Genomic DNA, 12,795 nt, shown 5'->3' on the forward strand with positions numbered 1-12,795 from the left:
CACCACACCCATACTCTATATGTCCAGAGTGATTGAAAGTCAGTTAAAATCTTTTTTACGTGTATAATGTGAATATACAAAGCAAAACAAGTGGCTGTTGTTAAACCAAATTAAACAGTTTATGGTTAAACATAATTATTTGTATTAATCTAGAAAAGAGACAAAGCTGGAGAGACCCTAGCAGCACAAAGAAAGTATCAATCAACACAACAGTTACTATATATATTCTAAGGCTTCATGGTTAGCGTGTGTGTTCACTCAGTTGGAAAAGTTATTCATGTATAATGCTTGTTAATGGCTAAAGGCCAGCATTATTATAATTTATCAATTAGTACCTAAGAGCTCTAATAATAATAATTTTACTCCTGAAGGATGTCCCATACACAAATGATATTGTCATACCATAATTTGCTAAAAAACTTTGTGCAAAAGTTTTTTGATAGAAATATTGTGTAAAACATTATTTTCGTATGATTTACATTGTGAACGACTGCTCTATTGGAGTATCTTGATCTTTTTCATGCACGTAAGAAATTTCCATATAATTTTTGCATACAAAAAAATATTTTGCAAAAGTAAATTATGGTATATAATTGATGGGTCATCAATGTCTTCTTCATCAGTGGCCCTATAGTACTATTCTATATAATATTATAGGCATCTAAAATTTTGTTGGTATTACTTAACTACTATATACACCTAAACATGGCATGCAGCCAATCAAAAAGGATGTCAAACTAGTTTGCATGGTTAACTTGAGGTATCCAATAAAGTCATGCATATAATATACGAAAATCCAAAAGTTCACTGCATAGCTATACACATCACTGCATCATTACTACCAATTTTATTAATGTACAAATTAACTACTACCATGTACTAATTGTGGTGCATGCATAGTTTCTAACATTGGTGTACAGTATAACACGAAGTTTACATTAAAACGTTTTGCTTTGTGTTTGTATAACTTGCAATTGTCTTTATTACCAAAAGCAATCAAAACCTACGTATGCACACTTAGTCTATAGCTAACTGTGAACTACTGTACAATATATACAGCTCACATTTTTTTCACACATATACAGTTCTCCAGTTCAGAGTTTAGGTTTCGACAAGTGACAAAGGAAGTGTGGTGGATTGTCTGTGATCACCTTTTCAAGTTTATTGTTTTGGTTTATTTTGTTGTAGGCAATCCTTCTCTCCTCAGTGCAGTGGCTTTCAATTTGGTCTATATGCAGTCCAGCAGCTTTGATTTGATCGTGAAGGAACTCGTCAGTATAATAATAGTCTGGGAATGTCATTATTTGGGTTTTAGCCCATACAGGATGGCCGTTAGGTGGTTGTCTGACTTTGGTCACCCGGTATAAGGAACCATTTTCATCAAGAGCAAATGTAACTCTTATCACATCATTGAGATCTGCAAATGCTTTGTTGATTTGCTCATTTGTATGTGGCTTTGGAAGAGAGGCTAATGTGGATTGAATTCTTGCCTCCAGTGACACCTGGTCTGCATCGGCATTGAAAAATGTGCTTGATTTTGCAGTACTGACTACCACAGCTTTTCCACCAGGAGCTAGCACTCGATACAGTTCTTTGAAATGCTTGATAAATGCTTCCAATGGGAGGGTACAGGTGACAAAGATGCTCAGTGCTAAATCAAATGTGTTATCACCATATGGCATATTTACTGCATCACCCTCACAAACTTTAACATTATCAAGACCAGCAGTGGTTTGCTTAGACAATTCTACCATTTCTGCACTAATGTCAAATCCATCAACACTCCTAGCACCACACTCTGAGGCATACTTCACCCACTTTCCAGTACCACATCCAATATCTAACACTTTCTTACCCTTTGCTTGTGCTGTCAAATACTGCTCGACCGCTGGGAATAGAAAAGCCACGTACATTGGGTCTTGCTTAAATTTGGCAGCGTACCGCTCGACTTCAACAGAATTGTATTTATCTCTATCATGACTACTGCTGCTTCTTTCAGCCATCATCGATGGAAAGCCAAGTCAATGTGGTATAGCTAGCTAATTATAACTGCTCAGTAGCTATTGCTACGTATAGACTACCGTTATGAAAGAAACGTTGTTCAGTAAGGAAACCTACGGAGTTAACTATATACGTACACTGGGCTACGAGAATGCATGAGGTCAACAGTCTAATCACGTGCATTTTCAATTGTGTGTGGCTTCCGTTTGTGTGCATGTCTGCAAACAAACTTTTTTTTGTTTGAAATCATAGGCGGCGGAAAGGGGGGCTGAAGCCCCCCCTCAGAATGATATCACACCGAAATTATCTTTCTTGGAGTGGGGCTGAAAACCGTGATAAGGCCACTCCAAATAAATTCTCTGTTTCCCGTCCTGGACTAGGGCATATTTGCATGTGGACGGGCGGTCCATTTCCATTATTTCATTATAAGATTGGCTAGCTTTTCAAGCCATTATTTGCCTGGCACAGCCAAAAAGGCTGCATAAAAGCATGCTTAAGCTTGTTCCTTCCTTTGTAAGTTGCAAAAACAACACAAACGTGAAGTTTGTGCTGACTTGACAGCACTGTTGACACGTGAGCTGACACTGTTTCAAGATGGCTTTTACTGAGCCTATCAGTATGCAAGAATAACCGGAAAATAATGGAAGAATACGGAATAATAGAATATTTAGAGCTGGCAGTAACTAGATGCGGGCGGTGGACGGGAAACAGAGAATTTATTTGGAGTGGCCTAAAGATCGAGATACTCTAATAGAGCAGTCACTCTAATAAAGTAGTCAGTGTGTAGCGAGCTACGTAAGAATTTTTATGTAGTTTATCAGCTAGAAATGGTAGCTGGTGAGGTGGAAAGCTCTTGTCAGTTGGTTGTGACCTTCCTTTTTTTTTTTTTTTGGTCTCACTATACCAAACTATAGAAATAAGTCTGGGTCAGCCCAGCCCCCCCCCCCCCCCCCTCATATCAATTACGTCCTCCGCCGCTGTTTGAAATAGATTAGCTATTTGGACTCCTCTAAAACATTTTTCCCCCATAAATATATCTATTAAATGCTATCCCACTATATAGGGACCTTAAAGCCTGTGAATACAGGGAGTCAGAAACATGTAGCTGAATCAGGGCCGCCCAGAGAAATTAAGGGGCCCAGGGCAAAGAGTTAAAGTGGGGCCCTTGACCCAAGTTGTAAGGTGAAGACCAAAAAAAAAAAAAAAAAAAAAGTCACAACCTGCTGGCAATGACAATAACTACCCATCACCAACCATATCTCCTTATCTATAAGCTTGCTATACTGCTCCTCTGAAGAATACTATGACTGCTCTATTAGATCTGACTGCTCTATTAGAGTATATCGATCTTTTAAACAGGTATTCAGGGGGCCCTTCATGGCGCCTCCTGGGGCCCCTTTCAGGTTGGGGCCCGGGGCAAAATTCCCCAGTTGCCCCCCCCTGTGGGCGGCCCTGAGCTGAATACAAACTGAATAATATAGATCTATATAGCTATATATTTCAACTGAAATGATTTAGGGCCAGTGGGCCACCTAGAACAGCTGCACCTATAGCTCGAGCGCAGTATGATTATAGACTCTGTCGTCAGCCTATTTAGCTGTATATGCTGTCACCATATTGCGCTTGCGCATACCGGCGTGTGATAGCCATCTATAGATGTGTGAAGTATTAAGCATAATGTACATAGGCAGAACTTGGTCAGATAATACTCTAATAGGATAGTCACATCTTCCATGCATGCACAGTAGCTGAGTATGAAAACTTTCATCTGCAGAACCATCCTATTTGGGTACATTTAGCTTGCTATAGCAATATTTTTGCAAATGAGATGCACGCGCGGTCCTTTGTATATTATCATTCTTTAGCAGTGTTGGGAGTAACGCGTTACGTAACATTATTACTTTTGTGGTAACTAAGTGATATAACGAAACACGCTATAAAAACAGGTAAGTAATATAACTCAAGTTACTTACAAATGTAACGCGTTACCTAAGTAATATAGTTACTGTAACGAATCTAATATTACGTAATATTATTACTACAAGTAACGAAGTTACTAATCCCGTTAGTAATCCACTGAGTAACGCCTAGCCACAACGAAGTAATGAAGCTTATTCACCATGCAGCTTCTTACTTATAACCAAGATTTGCACATTGTCCAACAACGCAATCATGTCACGTGATAAGGTGGTAGTTTCACACGTGACAGCTTAAGGCTGTGGACACAAAGTAATATAATATATAGTATTATTATAGTTACTTTATTTTATGGGTAATATGTAACTGTTACTAAATAGTTCAGTTGCAAGTAATATGTAACTAGTTACTTTTAAAAAGTAACTTGCCCAACACTGTTCTTTAGGTATGATGTAACTGAACTACTGTCACTAGTCTAATCCCTACCTACAACTCTTGATTCATTATAGAAAGCAAAATTTATTAGCTACTATGATAAAAAATTTTAAATTCTAAAATAGCTATAAATCCATTTAGATTCTAAGGGACTACATGTATACTCCCCAGATCCCCTTCTACATATGTGACTGGATTTGCGAAAAGATACCTTTTCCACACATTTTACATACCAGCAAACAAAATGATGTAACACTTGACTCCATAAACTGATTAACTTGCTATTAGTTTCAAAATGCAGCCAGATACGGTAGCTACACTCACGGAAAAGTTCAGTCAATTATATGAAATGATGAAAAACGTATGAAGCTTCCAAGTTCAAAAAAATGGGTCAAATTTTGTGTGTGAAAAAGGTACCTTTTTGCAAATCCGGTCACATATATCTTAGTACTTCCCTCTCTCTTAATTGCCAAACCGTGGAACCCACCCCTAGGGCTATAGGTCATATTTAGGAGGCAGGGACATAGCAGGGATTTTAAGTTCTTATAGCCCTGCCAGTGCTGGAGAATTTGACATTAAAATTTCACAATTCCCATTCATGCATAATTTGTGTTATGTGGAAGAAAGGAAACTAAAGCACTATGGAATGATCTTGTGATTTGACAAAAATGACATTTGTATCTTGTTCACCATCTTTGCTGTCTATAAAGATCATAAGATTTGTGAAGATTTCAAATTTCATAAGAATCCTAGAAAATAATATTCTGCATGGGCTTGAATAAATTCTTCCAAGGGTAGATGTATTCAAATTCCACCTGCAGTTACAGTGGAACCTTTATTTAATGGACACTTTGAGCAAGTAATTTTGATGAAAGTTTACTGTTATTATAAAGAGGTTACCCTTTCTCAGAGATAAGAGTGTATTGGTATAAAGCTAGGTCTATACATAGGGACCACAAAAGCCGCATTTCCTTTATAAGGAATTTAATGTACACTGTCCTTTACAGGGAGGGTCCTTTAAGAGAGGTTCTCTCTGCTAATTCACCACTTCTATCAGTTTACACAGCTACATTATCCAAGGACTGGATCACTGCAAATATTGTTCCTGTTTTTGAACTTGATCATTTGTTAAAAATTACCTCCACCAAAATCAGTGATTATCAAGAGGATTGTCTGCTCTAATTATCGTGTCTGCTTTGGAATCATACTATGGAACTCTTGAAAATATTTATGTGGGTATCATCAATAGCATTTGTATACAGTATAGATGCATGAGTCATGTCATGTCATATTAGCTAGGAAATTATAGGGAGAGCTACAATATACAATGTATCAGATTTTGACAAAAACTTAGTGCAAGAGTTAATAATTGTGCAGTGCTTATTACCCCTTAATGCACTGTAGATTTCTAATTATGAATATTTTGTGAAAAATTGGCCCATAAGTTACAAAATTGACAGTAACTTTGTACTGTATGTTAAATGTTTTCAATAAAAATATAATTTGGTTGACAGTGATCCAGGAGTATATGTATTAAAACCTAAAAATGTTTTGCTGAAATCACTATAATCCTTATACATGTAGTATAATAATATAATAACAAAGTTGCATAATGGTTGGGGCTCGGAAGAGCTTAAATCTACAGTCTTTTAATATAGGGCAATTGCTGGTATATAATGGGAGGGAAACGGCATCAAACACAATGCTATCAGCAGAAGATTATGCACTTGCTAGGCAGCAAAAATTGCTTAGTTACAGTTTCAAAAATAATCTGGTTAATTGGTTCACACTTTAGTTCACACTTTAGCAAAGGCATCAATCAACATTGTGCTAGCATAATAGAACAAGATTTTTGTGCAATCTACATGTAAAAAAACTCCATGCAGTGAAACAAAGACTTACTACACAGTGTTACTGCATTTCATATAAAAGTTTTAATGAACTGAAATCAGTTATTATTTTTCAGTAATTTATAAACTGATTATTTACACTTTGCATGATAAGATCAAATACTCTAATACAGCACGCAGTCAGGAATACTGATAATACTCTAATAAAACAGTCAGCTCTTGATTATACTTTTGAATGCACAGTTCGAGCATTATATGCTTGATTTTTGAGCAATGCTTAATAGGCTATTTTCAAAGCACAATTATGGCTCAAGCCTATCAGTGAAATATTTTACAGATTGTGTGACTTGTTCATTAATGTGATAATAGGATAATCTGATAATAATTTATTATTCATGAAAATTTGAGAAATGATTAGCTACTGACTCCAATCAAAGATTCCCTTTCACTAGAGTCATTATCATGTATATCATCAGCCATCTTGGAAGGACAATACCTCCACTTATAGAATAGTGAGTGTCCATAGTTGTACCAGTAGCCAATACTGAACACTGACTGGTCGGTACCTCCTTCAGGTACTGATATAATATTGTATAGGATCAGTCCAAACATGATCACCACAAACCCTCCAATGTAGAATGATGAGAACTGTAGAGGTAAAAAACAAATATAAGCTAGTGACAAACTGTTTGGCTCTAAATCTGTGAATTGAGTAATGCAACAAGCTTTTGTTCTAATTTGTTTTGTGTTTGCACACATAGTCAATTACAATGTAGAAAAAATAATGCAAATATTTTATAGTTCCAGTTTGCTATTTAATCAATGTTCTGATGCCCAAAACTTCCTCTGATTTGGACAGCATTTTAATTTACATATGGTAGACATATATATAATATACAGGGGAAGTGGTCATAGTTTTCACAGCATCCTAAATTGCTGTTACAAAAAACCATGCAGACCCTGCAGAAAAGGGAAGATAAAAGTTTTAGTGGTCTATAATAATAGTGTATAGTAATCCAGTAGTGTTTTTTACATGGTTTTGCCAATGTACATGTAAACCAGGAAGTCAGGCCTATAGTCACATACGTGCATGTGCATATTGGGAAGGACTGGGGTGGTTCTGTCTTAAGAATATAGTAATAATTCTCTGCAGAGTTACATGACAGAAGTCACAAGGCACTATTAATGTGCTGCAGCAAAAAAAAATACATTGAACGTGACATCTGGTTGTGCACTATATACAAATATAGTACTTCTAACCTTGTCTCCAAATAGATAAACTGCAAACATCATACTATACACATTTGTAGTGAGAGTTGAGAGGTTTATAACCATCGATGATGAAAATATTAGGACAAGTGGTTTTACATAATAGTAGCCAATGTTACAAAGATTGCAGCCCAAAAAGTAGAGAACTATAACACAACGAGAAAATATTGTATATATATAGTCATGCATATGTTTACCAATTCTGTCACATTTGTTGCACTGCTTACAGTTACAGGTCACTGTGACTCACTAGCTGGCAGGTCCCATGTCATTTCAACTAAAGTTCTTCGGTCCAAAGTATATCTGTAGTGAAATCAACATGTGAATTTCTGATATCAAGACATACAGTAGTGTGTTGTGTGTCCAAGAAAACATGGATATAAATTAACATTAAGAAAGAATATGCATTTTTCATGCATGCATACATAGCTCCATGGTCCCTTGTTGAAAACACATGATTTTTGTATTATTAGCTATTAGCCACCTTCGACACCTCACACTTCTAATTCCATGCATCATAATCACTTTTATGCATTTGTGAAATAGGCTTAATTTCTTCATTTTTCCAGGGTCGAAGTACTTTAATAGAACAGTTACCAAGTGGTAAACAATGTTGACAAAAAGTTGTCCAAAGTTTGAACCAGGAAGCTCCATACCTAACTCCCAAAACCTTAACCACTGATCACTGTTGTCAGCTGCTCAGCTCACTTAATTTTTACTTTACACAATCTATATAATTATAATTTCATAGATTTACCAATGGAAAATTTAATTGTATTAGAACTTTCTAGTGGTCCATTAGAAGTTCTCAAAAACTAATATAATAATATATATGTGAGTGTACTCAAAAAGTAATACATGGTCATCAGACATCATATATACTGTAACAATTGTAATTTCTGTCTGCCATATGTCATCATTAGAAAATTTTGGTACAAACAAGCCCCAAAACCAGTCTATGGATGCATGGGTACAAAAATAGTCAAATAATATAATGTCTGTCCTCCATATTCATCATTGTGCCTGTAGCTGCCTGGGTTAACTGTATGTGATTCAAAATTACAGTACTCACAGTTGAATACTTGCAAGTAGTGTTCCACTAAATCCTAACATTGCCATGTAATCTATTATACCAATTTCTTCTTTGATCAGGAATTCTTGTCCAACAATACTGATACACTGTGCTAGTGCAGCCATGATGCATAGGAAATCCCCTAATATTTCATTGCCTCCTGAAAAAAATAGTTGCATACATGAATATCTGCAAGCTTATGTAAGGAAGTGTTTGGTGTATATGTACTAACTGACATGACATTCATGTTGATGGGCTACTATGAATGCATTGGTGGTTGACTGTCTCTTGTATTTCATTTGAGAACATCATCAGTTTCCATGCATATATACAAGCTCATGCAATATGTCTCTTCAAGCACTCTCATAATTTTGCACCATGCATAATCCTCATTTTTATTGCTTAATAAACAAATTGTACAAACAAATACACATTGTACAATGAATTTATCTATACATTATAATGCCACTTTAAAACTTGGATGCTATGTTAGTATACGTGTTCAACATTATATGTACTCACCAGAATTGCTGCCATCACTCTTTGATGACTTCAAATCTTCTAGAATCACTATCACCATTCCAAACGTGCAAACAATCATTGATACATAATGAACTAGTTTGTATCTTGTTCTTATTAGGAAAGTAGAAAGTAGTACAATCCATACCACACTTGCTCCGTGAATGATGACCTGTTAAGATTTTTTTATTCCATACAGCTACACAGTTGCATATACATGCTGTTGTTAAATTTAAACATTTGTTACAGATGTTTCAACTTTGCACGAGCATTGTTAATTTGTGTTGTATACAAAAATGATGCTACTACTATGTATTAAAAATGTACTATGATATAACATAGTTGCTACAGATGTTCAGTTAACCTCTCTAATCTGACACTTGCACAATCCAGAATGCAGGTCCAATCAAGATGTCATGTTGTACATAGAAAGCAGCTTCTGTGATATGATACCGACATAAAGTTTAATTCCCTAGGCTTGAAGTCACTCGGGTTTAAATCTCAGTGATCTTACATTAAAATAAATGATGACAGTTCTTGAAACATAACAAATTAAAAATTTTAAGCAACAAAGTCTACACTAAAATAGCTGCTATTTAGTAGCAAAGGTTTCATAACAAGATATCAATGTGAAGTGATGTGATGATCCATGCACTAATCCAACACAATTTATGAAACATTGGAGCTCAAAAAACCTTATTGCTATGCAATTGTGTGCGCGTATGTGTGCAACGTTCTTTCCAATTAATTCTAATATTCATTTCTCCATGTACGTAGTTGTCATGCAGTGGATTGATAGTCAAAGTTAGAGTGACAGGTTATTCAACATGTCACTCAATACATAGACCATTCTCTAAACCGCACTTTCTTTGTGAACCCACAGTCAAATTGCTATGCCAATTTAAATCACCTAATGTTTGTAACCTTACTTTGCTGTAAAACAGTTATAAAGGAGATAACTCCTTTATGGAAAAGACTGGTCATACAACCTTAAATGATGATATTCGGCTTCTCATTCCCATCTAACACATCATATAATCATACATGACTGGCCATGGGCTTTCAACTGAAAAACAGGCAGGTATACAATATATGGTGCAAACAGATCATAGCTTAGAAGCTATCAAGTCAAAATTCTGCATTCTATAATTTGTACTCTTCTAAGGGCTGAAAATGCATGGCCATGCGTGATGGCATAAAAACTTACGCGTCAGGGATATTTAAAAAAAGTATATATAGAAGGCATCAGGCAAGTTTTATATTATATAGTTATACAATGGCCACGAGTGCTCTGCCTGATATAAATGCACGAGCCTGAGGGCCGTCAGGCCCGAAGGCAAGTGCGTTTATACTAGAGTTGCACCGATAATCGGTTGAATAATCGGTAACAGCCGATATAAGGTGATTTTGCAAGTATCGGTATCGGCTACAAAGAGGAAGTTATTTGCCGATAACCTAAACCCACAATCAATCATTAACGACAGTAATAAACATGTGACAGAATTAAAAGAAAGCAGTGAATGCAGTGGTAAGTGGTAAACATTTATTTGCTGTACTTGTTTATAACTATTTAGGCTTGTTTATGTGTGAATAGTGTGGCTGCAAGGCTATAATAGGCTGTGTATATTTATCGGCCGCCCACGCAATCAACCAATCACTATTTGGAAAGGGTCTGGAATCCCACCAAAACTCCGTTTGAGAAGCTGACTTAGGTGTTTTATAACTACTTGGCTTTCATTTCCATGTAAGGGGTTAGTGGCACACTGGTAGCAAACATTGTAGAATTGGCTGCCCACGCAAGTAATTAAATTATGTTATACACGCACATAAACTTTAGATGATTTTTGCTCCTTCTCCCCTGACCTACAGAATAGAAGAATATCGGTAAATATCGGCATATCGGCTACAGGAATGAGTGAAACATCGGTATCGGTAAAAGTGAAAATATGCATATCGGTGCAACACTAGTTTATACAGGCAGAGCACGAGTGCACGTTGTATAACTGTTATGTACCACTCACCTAATAGGTGGGGAGAGTCTCACAAGACAGCTGTAACACTTATAAAGGCCAGGTTTCTAACATCGATTGTGGGTAACCAAGCCGGACGTTGCGATGACGTTCCCCCTGCAGTACTGCAGCCACCTGAGATATTGAAAGCTAGTACGCTATGGGTTATATCACTAACCTGCATTCGCTGTTTGACTCTCATCATGTAGTGCTCAGCATGCCAGCGTGCCATATAGACTAAGCACCAGACTAATCGCCATAGTGATTCTCTCGAGCGAAAAAAAGCAGCTAAATAGAAGGTTTAAGTAAACAAAACCTAACTACTAAACGATACTAGTCTAATTCTTACTATTCACACTGGCTAAACTCGAATCTGGTGGCATGACAAAACTGGTTACCACAATCGAACGTAAAGGGTATTATATTATTTAGAATATATTTGTTTTATTGAGTCATTGTCGAAGTGGACTACAGTTTAATCTGGGCTAAGATGGCACCAGACAAGTATAAGGTGTATAAGTACATTTATATAAATGTAGACTAGAGTTCAGTGTTGCCACCCGCGTTGGCTTTTTCGATCGTCATTGGCTGCTTGTAAACATTATATGTATTGGTGACGTTATGGCCCACAATCGACCTTTACATGTCAGGCTATAAAAGAATTCGAGTGATCTGTGAAGTATCTTTCCACCTATTAGGTGAGGTGTCGTAGTGGTCTTGGCCACCGGCACTTGTGCTATGCTGCACAAAACCGTAGCCAGTGCAATATCTGTATATTGCACTGCGGTCGGTGCATTATAATGCATAATGCACTCGTTGTGGTCTACAAAACCGCAACCAGTGCGTTATAAGTTATGATGTACTCGCTGCGGCCTGCAGCAGTGCAATATACAAATTATAGCACTGGCGGTGCCTTTGAACTGCCCACACAGAGTGGTACATACACATATATACAATCTGGTTTTCAATTTATAATATATATAGCCACAATGTTAATAACAAGAAGAGGCATTATGGAGATTTAGGAGATATCTACTGTGCTACAATGATTTTGAGAAAAAGAAGTGGCTACAGCATTAATTGATACTACAATGTGTGGACTATACAGGCACTTAAACAGTGTGCTCACCATGTTTATAGTGACTGTGGTGTACCTCAGTCCCAGCACCTGCAAATAAGCTCCTTGCACATCAGCAATCCCTAGTATTAAAAACTTCCACCAGTTGGCCTTCAGTTTGGCCACAAAGTTTCTTTGCGTTGCCATGCATGGCCCACAAGTTGCTGCAAGTACAAAATATATACCAGCAGCTAGCGTAGAAGAAATGTCTTGCTCTGTATGATTATCCAGTAGTGTGGCAAACACTCCAAATCCAGTCCAGAGTAAGGCTAACAACTGGCCGGTAATCAGTATGTAGAAAAAATGTCTAAATATTGAGCAATAATAGTACATGATTGCGCATGCGACTGATACGTATGTAAGACTGATAGCTACATTATGTATATTAATAATATGGAGGTAGTGAAAGCAGACTAAATCATGATCAGAAATGCAAGGTGACAGTAAGAGTTCAAAATGGAGTGCAATGTATGCATTTGTCGTATATTACAGCATAAAACTCATAAGTATGAAGATCAGCTATAATATCCAAGAAAAAAAAGAGTATTTAGCTGAATAACATTGCATCTCCCTGCATTGAATCTGCTCCTAAAAACCTGATATTGC

At 36.7% G+C, this 12,795-nt stretch overlaps 1 protein-coding gene across 1 annotated transcript; it reads right to left on the reverse strand.

Moving 5' to 3' along the window:
- Positions 1–6,574: 6,574 nt before the first annotated feature.
- On the reverse strand, positions 6,575–12,536 carry LOC136259493 (solute carrier family 35 member F1-like). The gene is made up of 6 exons (XM_066052984.1): positions 12,202–12,536; positions 9,067–9,235; positions 8,545–8,704; positions 7,670–7,775; positions 7,464–7,618; positions 6,575–6,851 (listed from the first exon to the last, which is right to left on the reverse strand). Exons 1-4 carry the CDS (start codon positions 12,520–12,522, stop codon positions 7,709–7,711), a joined length of 717 nt encoding a protein of 238 aa, XP_065909056.1. The 5' UTR covers positions 12,523–12,536; the 3' UTR covers positions 6,575–6,851; positions 7,464–7,618; positions 7,670–7,708.
- Between the last annotated feature and the right edge of the window lie 259 nt (positions 12,537–12,795).

Source organism: Dysidea avara, chromosome 6 (genome assembly GCF_963678975.1).
Source record: "Dysidea avara chromosome 6, odDysAvar1.4, whole genome shotgun sequence".
In the NCBI taxonomy this organism is placed as follows: domain Eukaryota; kingdom Metazoa; phylum Porifera; class Demospongiae; order Dictyoceratida; family Dysideidae; genus Dysidea; species Dysidea avara.

Bases quoted from the DNA above. Each gene is read 5' to 3' on its own strand.
- LOC136259493 (XM_066052984.1), bottom strand. From the start codon at position 12,522: ATGTACTATTATTGCTCAATATTTAGACATTTTTTCTACATACTGATT. The intron at 8,705-9,066 runs GTGAGTACATAT...TATTTTTTTCAG, and splicing joins GAGTGATGGCAGCAATTCTG to GAGGCAATGAAATATTAGGG. The intron at 7,776-8,544 runs GTGAGTACTGTA...ATTTCACTACAG, and splicing joins CTACTTGCAAGTATTCAACT to ATATACTTTGGACCGAAGAA.